Source organism: Tachyglossus aculeatus, chromosome 19 (assembly GCF_015852505.1).
Source record: "Tachyglossus aculeatus isolate mTacAcu1 chromosome 19, mTacAcu1.pri, whole genome shotgun sequence".
NCBI lineage: Eukaryota > Metazoa > Chordata > Mammalia > Monotremata > Tachyglossidae > Tachyglossus > Tachyglossus aculeatus.
Window position 1 is genome coordinate 21558270 of NC_052084.1, and position 21494 is coordinate 21579763.

Genomic DNA, 21494 nt, shown 5'->3' on the forward strand with positions numbered 1-21494 from the left:
TTATATTGTACTCTCACAAAGGCTTAGTACAGTGCACTGCACACAGTAAGCACTCAATAAATACGATTGAATTCATTCATTCATTCAAGAATGCATCTGCTGCTTTTGCTGTTTGCCCTTCCCCTTCTCCCTCCCCCTGCTTCCCCTATGACTCAGTTCTCCCAGCCAGTCACTACCTGGGAAACACTTCTGAGCCAACAAAAAAAACCTTGCAAGTGACCCTGATAAAGACAGCTTCTACTGCCAGTCCAGTGGAAAGAGCAGGGCTCTGGAAATCAGGACACGCTGGCATTGCAAGTAAGGGAATGCCTGCCAAAGCTAAATCGATCCTTGGTGGTGAAAATTTCAGACTGAAGCATCTCCCAGGGTTTTCCATGAGGTGGCTAGGCCCAGCAGGAATCCTGAAAAATAGCAGGCTAACGTGGGCAGCCCAGCTAACGGGGGTACCGAGGAGACCACACTGTGGGTTGTGGGGCATCAACATCTTTCTATAGTCACTTCAGCCATAAATGGGTCCTGCCTGGAAAAAAACCCACATTTTTTGTGCACTTCACAATGTGCTCCTCCCCGCCCTCACACAGCTTGCTGCTTTCTTTACACTTGTCTTGATCAATAATAATTATAATTATGGTATTTTTAGGTGCTTAATCTGTGCCAGGCATTATATTAAGCGCTGGGATGGATTCAAACAAATGGGGTTGGACACAGTCCCTGTGAGAGGTGCTGTGGCATAATGAGTTATAGTTCTGAGTCAAGTCCTCCGTTTGTCTTTTGTTCTCGTCCTCGTACTCTGCCATTTCCCCATCTATAATTTATTGTAATGTCTCTCTTCCCCTGTAAGCTCCTTGTGGGCACAGATTGTGCCTACCCACTCTGTTGTATTTTCTCAAGTGCTTGCTTAGTAATAGTAATAATAACAATGACTGTGGTAGTTGTTAAATGCATACTGTGTGCCAGGCACTGTACTAAGCACTGGGGTAGACACAAGCAAATTGGGTTGGACACAGTCCTCGTCCCATGTGGGGCTCACAGTCTCATGAGGGAACTGAGACCCAGAGAAGGGAAGTGACTAGCCCAAGGTCACACTGCAGACAAGTGGCAGAGTTAGGATTAGAACCCATGACCTTCTGACTCCCAAGCCTGGGCTCTATCCCGTATGCCATGCTCTGAACACAGCAAGCACTCAATAAATGCCACTGATTGATTCTCAGTGGTAGAGTCCATCATCATCTATTGATCAAAAAAAATAGCATTCGATGTCTTTTCTGTTTAATAAAAGTGCCATTTGGAAGATGTCTTATTTGTGGCTCTTCTGTCCCACAGGTCTGTAATAACCTGTACACCTCAACAAGGTCAGCCTGGTTTGGAGACATGCACGAAAAGAATGCTCAAAGAACACTTGGAAGGGGTGAAATTTCAAGAAATGTCCCCATTTTCGGAAGAGCTTCATCTGACTTGCTGTCTCCCTTCAGTCATACAGGTAGATGAGCACTTGGCTACACAGATCATTTATCATTTGGCATCCATTCTCCCCCTAAGTACTGTAAATATGAACTTGAAGAATGACTTCTTTATGGAATATATACAAAACTGGTACGATCCTGGGATTAAAAATCACTCAAGATGCATTGACAGCCTTATTAAACTAATTTAATTTGACAAAGGGTGATAGTGGGGCACATGCGCCTTGCTTAAGAACAAAAATTGCGGGGAAAAATGTCCAAGCGAAAAATGGAATCGGAGAGTGGTACCTTGCACTAAGTACTGGAAAATAATAGGCCTTGTTTGTTGAATAGTATGCGAACTAGATTCTAATAGCCACAGTCCAGTTGAATTAATTAGGAGAATGAGCCTATTTTGGCCTAGAGGGGACCTCTCCACAGAAAGTCCCTTTTTCCCATTTTGTAGCAAGTTCTGTGTAAAGATCTTTTAACCCAGAATTAGCCCAGCTTCCCACCCGTGCCCTGCCTCTTAGCTGAAAACAGACCTGTGGAGATCTTGCAGGCCACCCCTTGAATGGCAAAGTTGGGCACTGAAATCTGGGAGTACGCTCAATAAATTGTGAGATTTAGTGGGGCCTAGGACACTCTGACTTCCTGTTCTCATCCTGGCCCCCCCAATCGCCTGCTGTGTGACCCTGGGCAAGTCACTTTAGCTTCCCTGTGCCTTAGTTTCCTTCCTGTAACATGGGGATTAAATACCTGCTAATCACATCCTCACTTACTCTGAGCCCCATGTGGGACAGAAACGGCACGGCTCAGTGGGAAGAGCCCGGGCTTGGGAGCCAGAAGACGTGGGTTCTAATCCTGGCTCCGCCACTTGTCAGCTGTGTGACTTTGGGCAAGACACTAAACTTCTCTGGGCCTCAGTTACCTCATCTGTAAAATGGGGATTAAAACTGTCAGCCCCGCGAAGGATGACCTGATCACCTTGTATCCCCCCCAGTGCTTAGAACAGTGCTTTGTACATACTAAGCGTTTAACAAATGTCATCATTACTATGTGTCTGACCTGATTATCTTGTACCTGCCCCAGCACTTAGGACAGTGCTTTTTAATGGTATTTCTTAAGCGCTTACTCTGTGCCAGGCACTGTACTAAGCGCTGGGGTAGAAACAAGCTAATCAGATTGGACACAGTCCATGTCTCACATGGGCCTCCCAGTCTTAATCTCCATTTTACAGATGAGGGAACTGAGGCAAGGAGAAGTGAAATGACTTGCCCAAGGTCCCACGCTGGGATTAGAACCCGGGTTCACAGGAAGCACTTAAAAAATACCAGTATGTTTACCCTGTGTAATGAGCGAGTCCACCACCTCTTAGATTGCCAGTGTGTATGTGGATGAGTCACTTAACATCTGCGCTTCATCTTCCTCATTTAAAAAATAGAAATATTATATGTGACACTTGTTGCTTAGCTGGTTACTCACATGGTCATTGCAGAGATATTTTGCTGTGCACAGTTTCACCGTTTTTGGTGGGACCCCTCCTTCCTCCTCTTCCTTTTCCAGTGAACTTTTGTCAATCAATCAATCCATGACATTTATTGAGTGCCTACTGAGTGCTAAGCACTGTACTCAGGGCTTGGGAGAGTACAACGAAAAAGCATAAAATCTACCGACTTCTTTTTCTTCTTATTATTATGTATAGTAAGCCCTTACTGTGCATCACACACACTGTTCTAAGCTCTGTTGCCAAATTATACTTTCCAAGTGCTTAGTACAGTGCTCTGCACACAGTAAGCGCTCAATAAATACGATTGAATTAATGCATGAATCCAGGATAATCAGGGCAGACAGCCCTTGTCCCAAGTGGGGTTCAGGCTAAGTAGGAGGGAGAACAGGCATCGACTCCCCATTTTACATTTTACTCCCCACTAGACCAGGCTGCTCCTCAATGCCTCCTGGTGAGAGGTGGCTTAAGGAGCAAGTTTCTTGCCCCTTCTTCATGTAAGAGCAATCATCTCATTCTACCCACATGTGAATTGTTGAAAAAAGTTCCTTAATTCCCTACAAAATGTGTGGTGAAACAAGCATTAAAGGTGAACCACTGTAGTTTTCATTCCTTATCTCCTCCTCCCCCACTCCTAGACCAAGATTGGAAGCCACAGGCCTTTCCTGGCTGGTTGCCTGGTGTCTGCATTATCTAGGGAAGTTTATGACCCCAATTACCTAAACTCTTATTAGTTCTCTTTACACCCATTATGTCTCTATTCCTATCTTTCTAGTATTTATATTTGTATATTTCTGGTATTCATATTCCTAAATTTCATGCCTCCATAACTTGGATTCTTTGTTTAATTGCATGTGGCTTGTTTTATACATATTTATTACTCTATTTATTTATTTTACTTGTACATATCTATTCTATTTTATTTTGTAGTATGTTTGGTTTTGTCTCCCCCTTTTAGACTGTGAGCCCACTGTTGGGTAGGGACTGTCTCTATATGTTGCCAATTTGTACTTCCCAAGCTCTTAGTACAGTGCTCTGCACACAGTAAGTGCTCAATAAATACGATTGATGATTATGATGATGATTCATTCATTCAGTCATTCAATCGTACTTATTGAGCACTTACTGTGTGCAGAGCACTGTACTAAGCACTTGGGAAGTACCCATTATGTCTCTATTTCTGGTATTTATATTCCTATATTTCTGGTATTCACATTCCTAAATTTCATGCCTCCATAACTTGGATTCTTTGTCTAATTGCATGCCATTCATTCATTCATTCAATCGTATTTATTGAGCACTTACTGTTTGCAGAGCACTGTACTAAGCGCTTGGGAAGTATAAGTCGGCAACATATAGAGACGGTCCCTACCCAACAGCGGGCTCACAGTCTAGAAGGGGGAGACAGACAACAAAACAAAACATGTAGACAGGTGTCAAAATTGGCAGAACAAATAGAATTAAAGCTGTATGCACACCATTAACAAAATAAATAGAATAGTAAATATGTACAAGTAAAACAAATAGAGTAATAAATCTGTACATATATATGTACAGATTTATTACTCTGTTTTACTTGTACATATTTACTATTCTATTTACAAGTGCTGTGGGGAGGGAAAGGAGGTAGGGCAGGGGGGATGGGGAGGAGGAGAGGAAAAAGGGGGCTCAGTCTGGGAAGGCCTCCTGGAGGAGGTGAGCTCTCAGTAGGGCCTTGAAGAGAGGAAGAGAGCTAGCTTGGCGGATGGGCAGAGTGATTGGGGGCATTCCAGGCCCGGGGGATGACGTGGGCCGGGGGTCGATGGCGGGACAGGCGAGAACGAGGTACGGTGAGGAGATTAGCGGCGGAGGAGCGGAGGGTGCGGGCTGGGCTGGAGAAGGAGAGAAGGGAGGTGAGGTAGGAGGGGGCGAGGGGATGTCTTTCTACTACTGAGTTTTCCAAGAGTAGGAAAGCTAGCTCATCCTTCTTTTGTAATTCCGTATTGGTTCTGCACAAACTAAGCTTCTAATAAGTATTGTTCCTGATGCTGATCAAATGGATACAATTAGAAATGATTAGATAATGACTGGGATAATAAGAGATTATGAACATTTAAGTGGTGATATCATTGGCCTTCCCCCCTAGACTCCACCAAATCAGAGGCAGAGAGTCTCCTAATCTCCAAAGCACCTTAACACCAAATTCATTCATTCATTCAATCCTATTTACTGAGCGCTTACTGTGTGCAGAGCACTGTACTAAGTGCTTGGTAAGTACAAGTCGGCAACATCTAGAGACGGTCCCTACCCAACAAAGGGCTCACAATCTAGAAGGGGGAAATCCACTTTCCCCCCTCTTTTCACTATCTGCTTAATGACCTCTTCCAACCTGATTGTTCCCTGTAGCACTAAGATATTATTATTATGGTATTTTTTTAAGTGCTTACTATGTGCCAAGCACTGTTCTAAGCACTGGGGTAGTTACAGGGTCATCAGGTTGTCCCATGTGGGGCTCACAATCTTGATCCCCATTTGGCAGATGAGATAACTGAGGCCCAGAGAGGTAAAGTGACTTACCCAAGGTCACAGAGCAGACAAGTGGCGGAGCCGGGATTAGAACCCAGTTAGTTTGGGTTGGGGGGCGATCAGCACATCTTTTAATCACTACTACCACCCTCTAGCCCACTGGTGGGCTACTTGAGGAGAAGAAAGAAGACTTTGAGGCAGCATGAGTTTTAAAGGAATCAATCCCAGGCGTCCCTGAGGGGAACATGCAGACTACTTTCTCCTGCTGTTCCAGTCTCCGCAAAAGCCAGAATCACCGGCAAAGGCTGCCTTGCAGCAGCTATTTTAGGAGAAGCAGCATGGCCTAGTGGAAAGAACTATGCCTGGAAGTCTGGGGACTTGGATTCTAATCCCAGCTCTGCCACGTGCCTGCTGTGAGACGGCGGGCAGGTCACTTAACTTCTCTGGGCTTCAGTCACCTCATCTGTAAAAATGGGGATTCAATATCTGCTCTCCCTCCTACTTGGGCTGTGAGCCCCACGTGGGATGGGAGGGACTGTGTCTGACCCGATTAACTTGTGCTTAGAACAGTGCTTGACATGTAATGAGCACTTAACAGTTTCTAGACTGTAAGCTCCTTAAGGGCAGGGAATGTGTCTGCTGATTCTGTGGTATCACGCTCTTCTCCCAAGTGCTTAAAACAGTGCTCTGCGTATAGTAGGTTTGAAATGAATACCATTGATAAGTTGACTGAGCCCCTTCCTTCCTCTCCCCCTCGTCCCCCTCTCCATCCCCCCATCTTACCTCCTTCCCTTCCCCACAGCACCTGTATATATGTTTGTACATATTTATTACTGTATTTATTTATCTTACTTGTACATATCTATTCTATTTATTTTATTTTGTTAGTGTGTTTGGTTTTGTTCTCTGTCTCCCCCTTCTAGACTGTGAGCCCGCTGTTGGGTAGGGACTGTCTCTATATGTTGCCAACTTGTACTTCCCAGGTGCTTAGTACAGTGCTCTGCACACAGTAAGCGCTCAATAAATACGATTGATTGATTGACTGGTTAAGATCACTAACATAATCCTCCTAATGGTCTAAGCAGCAGCTGTTTTGATAAGTGGAAGGGGCATGATTTTGTGGGTCAGCTGAGTCTCCTCTAGACCCAAGACTCTAGGCTGAAGCCTTGATAGTTTAATATGACCCCGACTCCAGTAGATAAAGGTAAAGAGGAAAAGGAACCAACAAAAGACAAGAAGGGAACCGTGGACCGTGACCTTGAAATTGAGAGTTTCGATGAGTGGAAGGTGCATGAGTTTGTGGGTCAGCTGAGTCTCCTCTAGACCCAAGACTCTAGGCTGAAGCCTTGATAGCTTAATATGACCCCAACTCCAGTAGATAAAGAGGAAAAGGAACCAACAAAAGACAAGAAGGGAACCATGGACCGTGACCTTGAAATTGAGAGTTTTGATGATTGGAAGGTGGTTGATGGATTTTGGGATTTGGACAAAAGGGTCCAAATTTGGACATAAGAGTCTCAGGCAAATCAGTTAGGGGCGGGGAAGTGGGGTCACTGACGGCACTCAAAAATATGAAAAAATACCGTACCTCGTTCTCGCCTGTCCCGCCATCGACCCCGGGCCCACGTCAACCCCCTGGCCTGGAATGCCCTCCCTCTGCCCATCCGCCAAGCTAGCTCTCTTCCTCCCTTCAAGGCCCTGCTGAGAGCTCACCTCCTCCAGGAGGCCTTCCCAGACTGAGCCCCTTCCTTCCTCTCCCCCTCGTCCCCCTCTCCATCCCCCCATCTTACCTCCTTCCCTTCCCCACAGCACCTGTATATATGTATATATGTTTGCACATATTTATTACTCTATTTATCTTACTTGTACATACCTATTCTATTAATTTTATTTGTTAGTGTGTTTGGTTTTGTTCTCTGTCTCCCCCTTCTAGACTGTGAGCCCGCTGTTGGGTAGGGACTGTCTCTATATGTTGCCAACTTGTACTTCCCAGGTGCTTAGTACAGTGCTCTGCACACAGTAAGCGCTTAATAAATCCGATTGATTGATTGATTGACTGGTTAAGATCACTAACATAATCCTCCTAATGGTCTAAGCAGCAGCTGTTTTGATAAGTGGAAGGGGCATGATTTGGTGGGTCAGCTGAGTCTCCTCTAGACCCAAGACTCTAGGCTGAAGCCTTGATAGTTTAATATGACCCCGACTCCAGTAGATAAAGGTAAAGCGGAAAAGGAACCAACAAAAGACAAGAAGGGAACCGTGGACCGTGACTTTGAAATTGAGAGTTTTGACGATTGGAAGGTGGTTGATGGATTTTGGGATTTGGACAGAAGGGTCCAAATTTGGACATAAGAGTCTCAGGTAAATCAAGATCATAGGGGCGGGGAAGTGGGGTCACTGACGACACTCAAAAATATGAAAAAATACTGGGCATTATTTAGATTATTTGTGACAGCATGTATTTCTCTGGGCATGCAATGTAACCCAGTTATATCACACGTGCCGTACCGCAGAGGTTCTCCAAATTCCCCCGAACATAGAGTGTTTCTCTGGGGGCACCTCTGACCTCTCCAGTTGCTCCAGAGCTTTGGTTTTCCCCCCAGGCCCCTTTGTTCAAGGAACTCGGTGGGCAGCAGGAGCCAGTGTGCAGGAAGACAAGACAAGAAATCCCAGACGTAGCCATATAGCTGAAAACCAGACTGTCTAGCACAAAACTGGATTACTGGCCGCTCTTGCAGGTGGTTGTTGGAGTTTACCAAGGGGAAATGGAGAGAGCAGAATGTAGGAGGAGCTTGCACAAGACAGGGAAAAGGGAAATGAGACAACGGCTGGAGCAGGTTCAAACTGCTTTGTTCAGAATTAGATATATGAACATACTTGAAGACAGTGGGAGGGAACCAGAATAGGGAAGATGCAGTCATCATCTGTATTCTGCTAATCGTATCTTAGAACTTGAATAAACAGAAGTATCTGCTTTTAAGCCTAGTTTCTCCCAAATAAAGTTCAGCATCTTCACTTAGTCCCTGTAGGTGGATGGAATAATAAGGGAATCCTTTAAACTGTCAACTCAAACATGAACCCTTCCCTCTTGAAGTCAGCAGCCACGGCATCAGTCAACTACTATATCGTTATCCTTCATAGAAGGGCTGTTGACTGTGGAAGGACTAATATTGGGAATCTTGGACATTCGAGAACGCTGGACGCTTGGACGCTGGAGAAGCAGCGTGGCTCAGTGGAAAGAGCCCGGGCTTTGGAGTCAGAGGTCATGGGTTCAAATCCCGGCTCCGCCAATTGTCAGCTGTGTGACTTTGGGAAAGTCACTTAACTTCTCTGGGCCTCAGTTCCCTCATCCGTAAAATGGGGATGAAGACTGTGAGCCCCCCCATGGGACAACCTGATCACCTCGTAACCTCCCCAGTGCTGTGCACATAGTAAGCGCTTAATAAATGCCATCATCATTATTATTATTATTATTCACTGATGTCAGGGTGGTTCCAGAGATACAACCTGTGAAATTAAAACAAAATTACTTGAAACTACTAGATAATAATGGTATTTATTAAGCAGCTACTATGTGACAAACACTGGAGTGGGCAAAAGATAATTCTATTTGATACAAATAGCTGGAGCTCATCACAGCCTAAGGGAGAGCAAGTACAGAGAGGACATTGAAGCACAGTGAAGTGGGGGTGGTGGTGGTGTGGCCTAGTAGCTAGAGCACAGGCCTGGGAGTTAGAAGGATCTGGGTTCTAATCCTGACTCCACCACGTGTCTGCTGTAAACTCCTTGTGGACAGGGAAGGTGTCTGTTAGATTGCACTCTCCCAAGCTCTTAGTACATCATCAATCGTATTTACTGAGCGCTTACCATGTGCAGAGCACTGTACTAAGCGCTTGGGAAGTACAAGACAGTCCCTACCCAACAGTGGGCTCACAGTCTAAAAGTACACTGTACTCTGCTCACAGTAAGCACTCAATAAATATGATTGATTGAAATTCAGTTGATTGATTGCCGTGTGACCTGGGGATCAGCATGGCCTAGCGGATAGAGCACGGGTCTAGGAATCAGAAGGACCTGGGTTCTAATTCCGCTCTGCCACGTGCCTGCTGTGTGACCTTGGGCCAGTCACTTAACTTCTCTGTGCCTCAGTTACCTCATCTGTAATTTGGGGGTTAAGACTGTGAGCCCCCTGTGGGACAGGAACTATGTCCAACCCGATTAGCTTGTTTTTACCCCAGCGGTTAGGACAGAGCCTGGCACAGTGTAAGCGCTTAAGAAATACCATTAAAAAAAGTCACTTCACTTCTCTGGGCCTCAGTTACCGTATCTGTAAAATGGGGATTAAGACTGTGAGCCCCATGTAGGAAAAGATCTGTGTCTAACCTGATTAGCTTGTATCGTCTGTAGCACTCAGTACAGCACCTTGTACATAGTAAGCACTTAACAAATACCATTAAAAAAAAGGCTTGTTGTTTGACAGGGAACTTGTCTAGCAACTTTGTTGTACTGTACTCACTCAAGCACTTAGTACAATGCTCTGCACACAATAAGTAATAATAATAATAATAATGATAGCATTTATTAAGCATTTACTATGTGCAAAGCACTGTTCTAAGCACTGGGGAGGTTACAAGGTGATCAGGTTGTCCCACAGTCTTCATCCTCAATTTTACAGACGAGGTCACTGAGGCACAGAGAAGTAAAGTGACTTGCCCAAAGTCACACAGCTGACGATTGGCGAAGCCAGGATTTGAACCCATGACCCCTGACTCCAAAGCCCGGGCTCTTTCCACCGAGCCACACTGCTTCTCTACTAATAAATACCATTGATGTTTAAAAAAACAAATAAGGACATGGACTGTGTCCAACCTATATGACCCCACCTCTTAGTACAGTGGCCTGGCACATAGTAAATGCTTAGTAGATACCATAAAAAGATAAAAAAGATTAAAAAAAATCTGGGGGAAAGAGCAACTTCTCTGCATGACAATAGACTGCAAAATCAGGATTTAGTAATCTGGAAACCAAAGCTAAGAGGAGACATGATTGAGGTCTGCAAAATTACGAAGGGAGCGTGACATTGTTGTTTATCACATGCTTCTGCACCAGAACAAAGTGGCACATCATTGGCACTATTTTCAGGCAGGAAACAACAACAAGAAGGTTGAAATAAATTATTGAATTCCCTCAACCTGTATCTTCTGTGAATACATTCCTTCATCATCAGCAACAGCAGTTACGTTTACGGTACAATGAAAGCTTAAAATAAGGTCCAAAACCCAGGCCTTGCCCTTGAGGTTTTTAAATATAGGATAGAAACATTAGATTATGTAAATTGTTATTAACCCAAACCAATTTAAAAAGCAAGAAAAGGAATAAATGTCCCAATTCTATCTCCCTTTGCTTCTTAAAGAGGATATATCTTCTGTTTCTAAAACGATCAGAGGATGATCTCCCTAGAGAGGGAGTGAAAGCACAAGTTCCCTTTATGAGAAATGTCTGTCCCGAGACCGTCTGACTCAGTTCATTCTGCCCGGATTATTTTAAAAAAATGAAATGATACAAAACAAAAATGAAGTTGATAGATTGATAATCAAACAATTAAGATACTTTAGGCTATCAGGAGGCACTTGATGCTTTGCACATAGTAAGCGCTTAATAAATGCCATTATTATTATTGTTTCATGGAACTGATTCATTCAGTCATATTTATTGAGTGCTTACTGTGTGCAGAGCACTGTACTAAGCACTTGGAAAGTACAATTCGGCAGTGAGGAGAGAGAACCCCTGCCCACACCGGGCTTGCAGTCTAGAAGATCACTGATGCACTCAGTGATCTTGGTGTCAGCAAAACATTCATTCAGTCGTATTTATTGAGTGCTTAATGTGTGCAGAGCACTTTACTGTGCACTTGGGAAAGTACCGTACAGCAAAAAAGAGAGAAAATCCCTGCCCACAATGAGCTCACAAGTAGTTGTGGAATAGAACAGAGAGTCCGTGCTTGGGAGAGTACAAAGTAGCAAGACACTCTTTGCCCCCCAAAATCATAAAATCTACAGGTATTTTGATTATTCTTAAATTTGTTAAGCACTTTGCTGTGTGTCAAACACTGTTCTAAGCTCTGGGGTAGATACAGGTTTCAGGCTGGACCCAATCTTTGTCCCGTGGGAGGGTCAGTCTAAATAGGAGGGAGAACAGTACTTTTGAACAGGACTTTTGAACTGTTGATATTTTAGCACCCAAAGTCAAAATAGTTTAGACCTACTTTCCCTGCCAGGTGAGAAAGACATGTTTAATTTAATAAATGCCATTTAATCAATTTTAATTTAATAAATGCCATTATTATTAATGGAGAAGCAGCGTGGCTCGGTGGAAGAGAGCCCGGGCTTTGGAGTCAGAGGTCGTGGGTTCAAATCCCGGCTCTGCCAATTGTCAGCTGTGTGACTTGGGGCAAGTCACTTAACTTCTCTGGGCCTCAGTTCCCTCATCTGTAAAATGGGGATTAAGACTGTGAGCCCCCCATGGGACAACCTGATCGTGTTGTAACCTCCCCAGTGATTAGAACAGTGCTTTGCACATAGTAAGTGCTTAATAAATGCCATTATTATTATTATTATAATTTTGAAAGGGCCAATTCATCAATCGTATTTATTGAGCGCTTACTATGTGCAGAGCACTTTAGTTTGGTTTGAATGTGTTCTAAACCCTATATCTCACTGTCGAAATGAAAATGGATCAGGGCAATTTACCTAATTATTGTAGTTTCTTTATCACCAGTGTCCTTGGAAACTGCTTTTTGTTGCATTTTTTTTACTTTAAGATTATTTAAAAGATACTTGGAAACTGAAAGTGATATTAATTTTCCATGTTTCATTGAAATAATTCAGTCTTATGCAATCCTTTCTCAAAACATAACAGCGTGACAAAAAAAGGGTCTCACAGAGCTATCCATTTATACAGTTAGGGGACGGGTACCGTAAATCTATTTTTTCAAATTAGCAGTTTCCTATCCAAAGTTTAGGAATTCCTGTTTTGCCTTCTCTTAGCCTCCACTGCCTATGCACCCTTCTCTTCCCTTCGTGAGCACCTCTCCAATTCTTTGAAGCGAAAACATCGCTTGGGCTTTTAAACCACTTCTTGGTGTGTTTGTGCTTCTTATCTGATTGGACTGCAAAGCCCAAAAGTTAGAATATAGGACATAAGGTCACTTCAATGCCTTTGAAAAGAGAAGTCACAAAACGTTGAGTCTGAGACCCCAGCTATGGAAAAGACCTATCGAATTTGCTGCCTGAACTCGCTCCACTCCCAGAACCGGACTTCTTGTTCCTCGCCTGGTGTACAGTTTCAGTTTATGAAGTAAACTGCCTCATTTAGGTTTTAAGATGTCTTTGGGACTGACTTGATACGGACCTGACTCTTGGAAATCAGCTGATTAACTTATCTGCTCCAACAGCTGAGAATTCTTTGTTCTTAGAGGAAGTGTGTGGGGAGGGCCTTCTATTTCCCAGCTTTGTCCTTATATTGCATTTCGTAAAGAATTCTTTATATGCTTTTCTCATCTCAACATCCAAGTTCGGACTGTTCCCATAAATACTGTCGATTCTGGTTAGGAAAGTACTGGGAAAGTACCGTATATAGGGAGAGGGAAATTAGTGACAGAACTAATCCTGCTGCTGACCTCTCCCTGTCTAAAAAACTACACCATGCGATACAAAAAGTTGGGAAACACATCATCAGAGAAGTGGTTTGCCCGATAATAATATCAGTGATGGTATTTGTTTAGCACTTGCCATGTTCCAGGTGCTGTTCTGGGCGCTGGGGTGGATGCAGGGTGGTCAGGTTGTCCCACGTTCCCCCATTTTGCGGATGAGGGAACTGAGGCCCAGAGAGGTGACGTGACTTGCCAGGGTCGCACGGCAAACAAGTGGAAGGCCTGGGATTGGAGCCCACGACCTCTGAATCCCAGGCCCGGGCTCTTTCCACTAAGACTATTTCCTCAAAGTTGTTTCTTAGACTTTGAGTCCCTTTTGAGCTTGGAACTTAGGTGCTCAATAAATACCACAACTAAGAAGAAAAAGGATGACTGCAAGGAAAAATCAGTTGATCCATCATGCAATCATCTGGCCAACCTGATTTGCTTGCATACACTCCAGCACTTAGTACAGTGCTGGGCACATAGTAAATGCTTAACAAATGCCACAATTATTATTAGTTGATAGAGCACAGGCCTAGAAGTCAGGAGGGCCTGGGTGCTAATTCTGACTCCACCACTTGTCTGCTGTGTGACCATGGGCAAATCCCTTCACTTCTCTGTGCCTCAGTTCCCTCATCTGTTTCAGGGGATCAATATTGTGAGTCCCATGTGAGAGACTGTGTCCAACCTGATTAGTTTGCATCTGTGCCAGCGCTTAGCACAGTGGAGTCTAGGGTGTTGGCAGGATATCTAAGTGGAGATGTCCTGGAGGAAACTGGAAATTGCACAGGAGAATTCCAGCAAATTTACACCCTGTACTGGACATGGATTCATGAAAATCAATGTTTGAATGTCACTAGTGGGAGGAAGTCAGGGAGGTGAAGGGAACTCACGCCCAGTGTTTCAATTTCACCTTGAAGGTGTCAAATCACTTTTGCAAGAAACCAAAGTCTCCTAAGAATTCCGAGTGAATGGCCGGTGGAGCCCACGGGATTGTGTGCAGCCCTTTTCCTGTATTGCTCCCACCTTTGAGTAAAGATTATTTTTGCCGACAACCATCAAGCAATTCTCTCAAAGCATGAACCCATCTCATTAGAAGTCAGTATTTCCATTTAGGAGCACATCTGCTCATACACAATGAACCAGTTTGACAGAATCCCAAAGTTCCAGAGTATCGTTGAGAACTCCTAAATCACCCTGGCATGCCATGATGTTGTTTGGGAAGTCTTCCGTTGGCCTCTGGAATGTCACACTGGCAATCACAGGACCTGCCCGGCACCTGCCGAGTTCCTTCAACTATGGCACACGTTGGCTAAATGAAATATTTTGGCCATTAGGATTTTGCGCTCTGCACACAGTAAGCGCTCAATAAATGCGATTGAATGAATGATCAATGACATTTCACGAATGCTTACTGGGTGCAGAGCACTGTACTAATCTCTTGGGAGAGTACGATAGAATAGAGCTTGTAGAAAGGATTGCTGTGGGAGATGGCAGATATCAAGGATATATTCATAAATCCTGTGGGGCTGAGGTGGCTATCAAGGTGGGAAGCAGCGTGGCTTAGTGGAAAGAGCACGGGGTTGGGAGTCAGAGGATGTGGGTTCTAATCCTGCTCCGCCACTTGTCTGCTGTGTGACCTTGGACAAGCTGCCTCTCTGTGCCTGTTACCTCATCTGTAAAATGGGGATTAAGACTGAGAGTCTCACGTGGGACAACCTGATTACCTTGTTTTTACCCCAGAGTTTAGAACACTGCTTGGCACATAGTAAGTGCTTAACAAATACTACAATTATTATTATTATTATTGTTAAGGCGTACCCAGCCAAGTGCATAGATGACCCAGAGGAGAGAGAGGGCAGATAGGGGAAATGAGGGCAGCCAGGGAAAGTCTCTTGCTCGTTCCTAGTAGCGTGGCTCAGTGGAAAGAGCACAGGCTTTGGAGTCAGAGGTCATGGGTTCAAATCCTGGCTCCGCCAACTGTCAGCTGTGTGACTTTGGGCAAGTCACTTAACTTCTCTGGGCCTCAGTTCCCTCATCTGTAAAATGGAGATTAAGACTGTGAGCCCTCCGTGGGAAAACCTGATCACCTTGTAACCTCCCCAGTGTGTAGAACATTGCTTTGCACATAGTAAGCGCTTAACAAATACCATCACTATTATTATTATTATTACCTTAAGCCCCAGACCCTTAGATCCAACCAACACACTGGTCTTTCACGTTGCTTCATGAAGCAAGGGTCCACTGCTCTTTGGCTATTTCCAAGCCTGTCCACCAGAAGAGTGGTAAGAGCAGGAAAGGAGGCAGCAGAATATAAAGTGAAAGTTGGCTAAATATGTTTCAGCCCTGACTTGGTAGATTTGACATTGATCCAGTGAAGGTGTCATTGAATTCTTCCTTCACCCTTTCAGGTGTATGCCAGAAAACCTACGGTGATTTCAAATTACTTCTCCAAAAAGCTGGTATCTTAGCATGAACTCTTGGGTGCCCCATTTATAGCTGTCAACCATCAAATATGGTGTCAATTCTGCTCCTTAGGGATGTTTTCCCAACAGAACGTTAAAGCAAGGGAAACCATCACATTCCCACTTCAGTTAATGAATTTGAAAAGAGCCATCCTTATGCCTCTAAGTGCTTAAAAAGGTAACTGGCTTTCCTTTAAGCATTTGTTAGTATGGCAGAGTTCTCCCTCAGTTCAAAAATGATGCTAATGCTTAGACTGCATCCACAGTGTGAGTGTCCTGGAGAATCTCTTGCTCTCTTTGCCCGCCCACTACAGTAGTGCATTGTTGAGTATGAAAACTGAGTATCTTAAGCGTTGGCAGGGGAAAGGGAGAGCCAGCTTTTCTCCTGGTTTTTCATAAGTTGACAAGAACAGGAAACAAAAAAATAGTTGCCACCCACACTAGACAGATTGGAGCAGAAAAACAGCCAGAGTATTAGATGCTAGTGAGGAGCCTAGGCTGAGCCTAGTGGTTGACAACCGGACCAGTTGGTCTCAGGAATCATTGAGTTTGTTCTTGAACCTCTGAGGCCATTTTGGAGCAATTGGGGCTAAATTAGTGTTCTAGACCCCTTCACAATCTCAAGGAATTTCCTTGGAACTAAATCCTAAAATTAATATCTCCCCAAGGAATCCTTCCTTGATTTATCTCATTTACTCTCTCTCCCCCAACTGTTTTGCCTCACACTTATACTCACTTATCCCTCACACTTAAGGGATTGGGAGTTCGTACCCCTTTAGCCCCTTTAGTATTCATCCTACCCTCACCCCGCCATACATACATATCCCTGTACTCCTTTGCTTCCTCAATCTGTAATTTGTATCCATCTTCCCCAGTAGATTGTAAGCTTTGAGGCAGGGATTAAGACTGTAAGCCCAGTGTGGACAGGGGTTGTCTCTCTGTTGTCGAACTGTACTTTCCAAGCACTTAGTACAATGCTCTGTACACAGTAAGTGCTCAGTAAATGACTGAATGAATAAATGTCCATCTACTGTTTTGTGCTTAGTAGTGCTTATCTTCTCATGCTTACTGTGAGCATTGCACTGCACTAAGCGCTTAGGAGAGTACAGCATAACAGAGTTGGCAGACACGTTTCCCGACCACAACCACCAAGTCGAGGGGAAAGAGAGGCATGAACATGTTATAGATGATGATGATGATGGTGTTTATTAAGCACTTACTCTGCGCAAAGCACTGCTCTAAGCGATGGGGAGGTTACAGGGTGATCAGGTTGTCCCACAGTGGGCTCAGTCTTAATCCCCATTTTACAGATGAAGTAACTGAGGCACAGAGAAGTTAAGTGACTTGCCCAAAGTCACACAGCTGACAATTGGAAGTGGCTCAGTGGAAAGAGCCCAGGCTTTGGAGTCAGTGGTCATGGGTTCAAATCCCAGCTCCGCCAGCTGTCAGCTGTGTGACTCAGTGGAAAGAGCACGGGCTTTGGAGTCAGAGATCATGGGTTCGAATCCCCACTCTGCCACGTCTGCTGTGTGACCTTGGGCAAGTCCCTTAACTTCTCTGAGCCTGTTACCTCATCTGTAAAATGGGGATTGACTGTGAGCCCAACGTGGGACAACTTGATCACCCTGTACCCCCCCCAGCGCTTTGCGCATAGTAAGCGCTTAACAAATGCTATCATTATTATTATTAATTGGCAGTCAGGATTTGAACCCATGACCTCTGAATCCAAAGCCTATGCTCTTTCCACTGAGCCACACTGCTTCTCAGTGTGTTCTCAATACATTCTTAAGTGCTGTGGGGCTGAAGGAGTGAATAAAGGGTGCAAATCCTAGTGCAAGGGTGATGCAGAAGGGAGTGGGAGACTAGGAAATGATGGCTTAGGGAAGACCTCTTGGAGACGTGCTTTTAAATAAGACTTTCAAGGTGGGAAGGTGATTGTTTGCCAGATACGAAGGATGTGTGCGAGAGAGGTCTTTGGCACGCTAGACGAGATTGAGGTACAGTGCCGTTAGAGGAGCAAAGTTTGCAGGCTGAGTTGTAAAGACATCAAGGCAGTAAGGTAGGAGGGGGGCAAGGAGACTGAGTGCTTTAAAGCTGATAGTATGGAGTTTGATGCGGAGGTGGGTGGGCAACCACAGGTTTTTGAGCAGTGGGGAAAAAGACTGAACCGCAGCAGGAGAGCCAAGTATGGACTGAGTGGGGAAGAGACAGAAGAGTGAGGTCAGCCGGGAGGCTGATGCAGTACTCAAGGGTGGGATAAGTGCTTGGATTAATGTGATAGCAGTTCGTATGGAGAGGGGAGGGTGGACTTTAGTGGCGCCGTAAGGGTTAAACTGACAGGAGTTGGTGACAGATTGAATGTGGGGGTTGAATGAGGGGTGGAGGGTAACACCACAGTGATGGGAGGATGGTGGTGTCTTCGCCAATGGGAAAGTCGGGGGATGAAAGAGTGGGAAGATTAGTGCTCGGCCCAGTAAGCTCTCAGTACCATTGTGTCCTAAAATCAGGCAATAAGAAAAAAGATCCCCAGTAACCGGGATTTACTGGAATTAGGCTAGACTTCCACCACACCAGTACAGAATGCACGTGAAAGGTGCCAGATATCAGAATGACAGTGGTGTTGAGAGAGTGGCACTGTTGAATAAGTCGACCGAAGCCAAGTTTTCAGGTACCCTTTGGAGGAGAAACTGGAGCCTTTGAATGGGAAAACAGGGTTATAGCAGCTAGGTAGCTTGAATTAATTAGTATCCCACAGGCATTACTTTAAAGTTCGGGATTAGATCCTGCTCAGTTTTTTTGAAGTGGGCCAAAATCAGCTTTAGAAAAATCATAGATCAGACAACAAACTGCGAAGTGATCAGGGGCTTAGTGGTGAAGCATAAACTCTTCCTGGTCCAAATCCCCTAACAACAGTTGTTTGGGAAAATGTGAGACGTTCCAGTCCCTCGGATTCTAAGAGGTCCTGATCCCTGCTTAAATAAACACAGTATTAGAGGAAATTCTCCCTCATAGGTAGATTCAACTTTCTACAGTTGCGGTTTAATATAAACAAGTGAAAGAAAACATTTCAAATGAAATGTGTCGAGTACTCTGATGGACCTGAGGTTAAATAGTAAAAACAATTCTAAGGTTTTAAGGAGGTGCTTGGCAAGCGGATTTGGGAAAGGTGGTTTCCAAAACGTGATTTCTTCTAAATTACTAACAATTACTGACAAGCTTCCAACTTTCACAGGCCACTGCGTTCTGTGGCATGTTTCACCCACTTGCCTATCTATACCCACACAGCTAGGACAGGCCACTTCAAAAGCACGTTCTAGTTAGAAGACAAAAACATTTGTTTAATTTGTTCTGTAAGCTGGAACGCTGAACGTTTGCACACCTCTTCCCGTTTCCACCAGCCCCAGATGAATCACCATTCCAAATGAGGGCAGAGAGTTGAGGAATAGAAACGGCCATAATTTATAGAAATTATTTCCCGGACAGCGCTGTTTGCCCTGTTAGCGGGGAAGAGAACTGGGCCCCAACGTAAATTCTGGAGCTCTGTCCTTCAGTCACCAAACACCCTGGAATGGACACGTGTCAATGAAAACCAAGTCTCTGAATGTCACTCGACAATGAATTAAGCAAACTTTTATTGAAGCGTTAGGTTTTGTGGTACAGATATCTTAAAATACATTTTGATTAAGTCCAACACCATGAAGGGAGAAATTATGACACCCAAACTTCCCCTCTTCTGATCATACTAGATTTATTTAGATTAATATCCAACAGCTTTCATTTTTCTATCAGATGCTTATGTTTCCATACTTAATGTAAATTTGTGCACTTTTCAACTTAAACTCAGAAAGGGATCTTTAGTCTTTTAACCAGACCTCAAGCCAACAACAAAAAAAGTAGCAAATCTCTTGGGACACTGTTCAAGAACAAAATCCGCCTGGAAGTATTGGTCCTCAAAAAACGTCAAGACACCGACAGGTAGAGGTGCCATATCACAGGTTACAAAAGCAGATTGATCAGGCTGGTAGAAAGTTTCTTCAAATGAAGCCTTCCACCACCAACATGCTTAAAAAAAGGCAAAACAGTGTTCCAACCACTTGATCGCTCACCAAGCAGATTTTAAGTTTAGAAACACCGAAAAAGGGTGTTTCGTTTATAAATACGGAAGGAGCAAAACACCATTGCATCAGTCCAGAAATAGTCAAAAACAATATTGAGAGGACAAGAGGAAAATATTCAATTGAAGTTTACTTTGGCGGTCTCAGCTGCTACACATCTCGCAGTACTGTATCTGCAAGCAGCTGAAAATATGCCAACTCTTGAAAGCCTGCGCTATCAGTCCATACCCATTGAGTGCCTCTGTTCAAATTACATGCCTTATGTCCATGAACAGCATTCTGCCTCCCTGTCTAGATAATCCAGACGCTTCTTTCTCATGTAATGCAGTCGTTCACTTGATGCCACCAAATCATGGTTAAAGGAATCACCACGTTAAGAGGGAAAACAGATGAAGTCACCATCAGCACACATCGTAACAGTCACATGCACCACAAGCTCACAGGACTTTCAGTCACAAGATAAAAAGGCATTGATTCCGCTTGGGACAATAAAGATGAAGTCACGGTCGTACCGGATTACAGTATATTGTTTACACGAAGAAATGGCTAATGGAGAGGTTTTGGTGAATGATCCAAGCTGACTGGCTCATCTAAGTAAATTCCACCGCCCTTTTTTTTTTTTGCTAAGGTCTCCCTTCTTAAAGGCAATTTTTTTCAAAAAATAATTTTAGTTAAATTAGTCTGTGGAGATTTAGTGGCACTGGTTATAGTTGAGTCATGCGGAACGGAATGGTGGAAGTTTCACACGTACCAACACGGAGCTCTGCAACTGTGCCGCAATCTTGACCTATCCTCACTGGCACCAGACTGAATTGTGACTCTGCAGGTTGCACAAAACTCGCTTGACCTAAACTAAAATTCAAACCCAGGTTTTCAGAAGTGACAGGCAAGTGTCCACCCATAGTGAAACAGGGTATTGCTTTACTTTTAGATAAAAAAAATCAGTAACCTTAAATGACTATTACAGATGCAAGGAGAAAAGTAATGTTCTACTCCTTAAAAGAAAGCACAATCAGCTGTCGTAGTCCATTAACTGCTTCGAGAGACATCTTTTGAGAGGAAAGTTTCACACCACCTCAAGTCCAAGACGTACGATTCAGTGTGTGAGAACTAGAAATTAGTTTTGCGTTTGAATCGGTGAAAAAGAAATGTATTCTAGATATTGGAGGGTTACAGCACATTAAAAATAGTCTGGCAATTTAACAGAACAGTCCCAGATGAGTAGGCTGAGGCCAACATCTAATGAGGACGAAAGCCTTGTCTGTGGGGAATTTTTGGCGACACCTGGAGAAAAACTACACTGCACATAATCCTAACCGAATCGTTTTTACAAGTGTTGTAAAGTCTCAAACGGTAAAAGTTTTTTTCTACATGCACTTCAATTTCACAGCAAGAGTGGCATAGAATACCTAAACACAGAAGAGAGCATTCATGCAAGATATCTAACTCCTTGATATAATAATGCATACAATTCAAAATGATTATACTATGATTACATCTAGGGATTTCCCCAACTACAAGGTGGTGGGTGTGGAAAGCATGGCCCCCTGTTTCATTATCTAGAAAGCAGCCACCACCTTCTATATGTGTTCTCTTTTTGCGTTTTTTCTTCATTTTTCTTAATCAACTCTGCTGTTGCTGCTGATTCTTAGCAAAACTGGTAAAAACGAAGTTGTAATCATTGAATTGAGCAATCTGGCGGTCAAGACGTTTAAACCCTTCAATCTTTTGGGCAGAAGAAAACACTGTGCGACATTTAGAGCTCTG

General features: G+C 44.0%; 1 protein-coding gene across 1 annotated transcript in view; it reads right to left on the reverse strand.

The window, feature by feature from the left end:
• Positions 1-19214: 19214 nt before the first annotated feature.
• AMD1 (adenosylmethionine decarboxylase 1) overlaps positions 19215-21494 on the reverse strand; it is a 33058-nt gene continuing 30778 nt past the window's right edge. The window contains exon 9 of the mRNA XM_038760831.1: positions 19215-21491. Within this exon, the coding sequence (XP_038616759.1) occupies positions 21351-21491 (141 nt within the window). The 3' untranslated portion in view covers positions 19215-21350. The remainder of the gene's footprint in view (positions 21492-21494) is intronic.